Genomic DNA, 3,055 nt, shown 5'->3' on the forward strand with positions numbered 1-3,055 from the left:
TGTGGTGACATGTGGATGGCGGTGCGTTATCTTTGTCTAACAAGCAAAAATAAAGACCAAAATTGTACTCCGTAATATATATAATCTTATATATAATCTTAAAAATAAAAATAAAAAACTCCATATTCAAAAGATGCTAACATGTTCTTTTTTATTTATATGATGAGAGATGATGATTATTGTATTAAAATTAAAATTATTAATAATAAAAAATATAAAAAGTTACGTCACCGTCACATATACAATTTGAAGAAATCTCATCATCTCCAACAAAACCATTCATCCTACACACAACCCATTAACACAATCATCTAGTCAAAACCTCTAATAAAATCATCACTTCAAACTTCAAAATCCCAAATAAAAAATCAATCTTTTTTCTTCACAAAATTAAAAACAATGTTTTATTCATCACCATTAATCCCCGCAATCATTCTTCTTATTCTTTGTATACCAATCCTCTTTTACTTGGGCCCACACATTCTCCCACCACCACAACCACCGCCCATCACTTTCCCGGACGAACTCCAAGATCTCACACTTTTCCGGCGAGCCACAATCGTTGACTCAGTCAACCCTTCAAAATCCAAACCCATACGTCTTGGTTCCACCAATTCAAAACCCAAGATTGCTTTTTTATTCCTTACTAATTCAGATTTACAATTTGCCCCTTTATGGGAAATCTTTTTTAACACTAATTCATCAAAAAGTTTTGATCTTTTTACTATTTATGTTCATGCTGACCCAACTGTAAACCCTAAAGTCAAAATCCCAGGTGGGGTTTTTACAGACGATCGATTTATTCGGGCGAAACAGACTCGCCGTGGTACCGCCACACTAATTGCCGCCGCTCGCCGCCTTCTTGCCACCGCGCTTCTTGACGACCCGAATAACGCATTCTTTACTCTTGTTTCGCAACATTGTATACCTCTTCATTCCTTTAAGTACTTTTATGATACCCTTTTTGAAGTTAATACACATCAAGTAGCTGAATTGAGACACTTGAAGTATAAAAGTTTTATTGAAATTGTATCTAAAGATCCATATATTTTAGATAGGTATAATGCTAGAGGAGAAAATGTGATGGTGCCTGAAGTTCCATTTGATAAATTTCGAATGGGTTCACAGTTTTTTACATTGACGCGTAGGCATGCAGTTATGGTTGTTGGTGATAGGAAGTTATGGAAGAAATTTAGGATAAATTGTTTGCGGCCGCAATCTTGTTACCCTGAAGAACATTATTTTCCAACATTGTTGTCAATGGAGGATTTAAAAGGGTGTACTAGTTATACATTGACTCGTGTGAATTGGACGGATAGTGTTGATGGACATCCTCGTACGTATTATCCTAATGAGGTGTCGAAAGAGCTTATATACGAGCTTAGGAAGTCTAATTTTACGAAACCGTATATGTTTGCTAGGAAGTTTTCCCCTGATTGTTTGGAGCCGTTGATGAATATGGCTAATGAGGTCATTTTTCGCGACTGATTTCTTCTGGTAATTACTCTCATTTTTGTTGCGTGGATTTATTTCTAATATGATGATAAAGTAGATGTTATTGAAAGGTGAAGATAATGCTAGGTTGGTGATCAAACATGTTGGGTGTGTTATGTTAGAAAGTGACTTATTTTGTTGGTCTGCTTGATTTGTGTTATGTAGTGTGACTCATTTGTCTTATTGTTTTTGTTTCGTACCACTTGTTCTTGTATTAGGAATTGGTTAAACAAAAGGCATATGTGCCAACTAGAAGAAAAAAAGGAAAACTTCTTTTTCTTGGTTCCTAATATTCAGTAAACGTTACCAAAGGGCTATTGGCCTAATCGTATTGTGCTGCTTAACCTGTTCCGTTTGCTTAGTATAACTGAAAGAGCTGCACGCCATGACCATTTTTGTCTTATTCTGTTTGCCTTTCGCATTATTATAGGTATGCTTCCATGTGTATTTGAGTAAATAGGGATGGAGGTCTAATAACAAGGATACTAAGAATCAGATAATCACATGTAATGAAATGGCTTGTAGACTATTGTATTTGCTGCTGCTTTTGCTGTTTGAAATTAGGTTTTAACATTAGATAATTAATTTTTGTACAACTGTGTATCAAACTGATTTTTAGTAGCAGAATCTGTTGAATCCAAACACTAAAAAACAAATAATGAGATGATTAAGTCCAAAACTCACAATATACGAATAATTACACATTTTATCTCTAGAGTCTTGATTAGTTTGATTATAGACTTGTAAACATGAATCTGCAATTATATAAAACCTTCAAATCACACAAATGTTTGGACCACCAAGCACAAAATTTTGTATTAGAAAAATACTTGGACGATTACTATTAGAGTAATCTAGGTTATTCGCATGTCTGGTTTTGCGTGTAGACTTATCGCCACACATATGTAAAACCATGTCCAAAAAATTAACTTCCAAACAAGTATTTGTTCATAACTTGTTTAAAGTTATACTTATCTTGTACGTATGTTACAGTTTACACGTGTGTGAAGCCCAAGTGCTGCGGGAATTCGTTTGGTGTGTGGAACAAGTCATGCCAAAAGGTGTAAAGTGGAAAAGCAGTACAAATGCTCAAGCGAATTGTGACGAACAAAAATACAATGAGCAGTAGCCGCCGTAGATTGTGGATATTGAAGAGTCTAAGATTAGGTATTACATGCTCAACTGCTACTATCAAATACTTGCAGCTTTGTGTGGGCATTAGGCAGAATCTGCTGATACTGTTTTATACCAATATTTTACATTTTGTTTGAAGTAAAGTTACATATCTGTTCAATGCTACAAATGATTTACACTTTCAATCGTTTTAATTTATAACTTCATTTATCTCGTTATTTTCTGTCGGTATATCAACTAATTGATGATATATAATGGTAATTTTACCGATTTGACTATCATGAGTGGGTCATTCTGGGTTAAGACAGGTCAATTTTTGAAGTTTAGTTAAAATTGAAGTGTACCAATTGGGTTGAATTTTGCTACTCGTATAATGTAATTTCACTGCATACGGTTTAAATCACTTCAAACTTATTCTTTGTTGTAT

At 34.3% G+C, this 3,055-nt stretch overlaps 1 protein-coding gene across 1 annotated transcript; it reads left to right on the top strand.

The window, feature by feature from the left end:
- Nucleotides 1-298: 298 nt before the first annotated feature.
- On the top strand, nucleotides 299-2,835 carry LOC139897451 (glycosyltransferase BC10-like). The gene is made up of 2 exons (XM_071880149.1): nucleotides 299-1,497; nucleotides 2,488-2,835. Exon 1 carries the CDS (start codon nucleotides 400-402, stop codon nucleotides 1,486-1,488), a length of 1,089 nt encoding a protein of 362 aa, XP_071736250.1. The 5' UTR covers nucleotides 299-399; the 3' UTR covers nucleotides 1,489-1,497; nucleotides 2,488-2,835.
- The last annotated feature ends 220 nt before the right edge of the window (nucleotides 2,836-3,055 follow it).

Source organism: Rutidosis leptorrhynchoides, chromosome 3, assembly GCF_046630445.1.
Source record: "Rutidosis leptorrhynchoides isolate AG116_Rl617_1_P2 chromosome 3, CSIRO_AGI_Rlap_v1, whole genome shotgun sequence".
In the NCBI taxonomy this organism is placed as follows: Eukaryota; Viridiplantae; Streptophyta; class Magnoliopsida; order Asterales; family Asteraceae; genus Rutidosis; species Rutidosis leptorrhynchoides.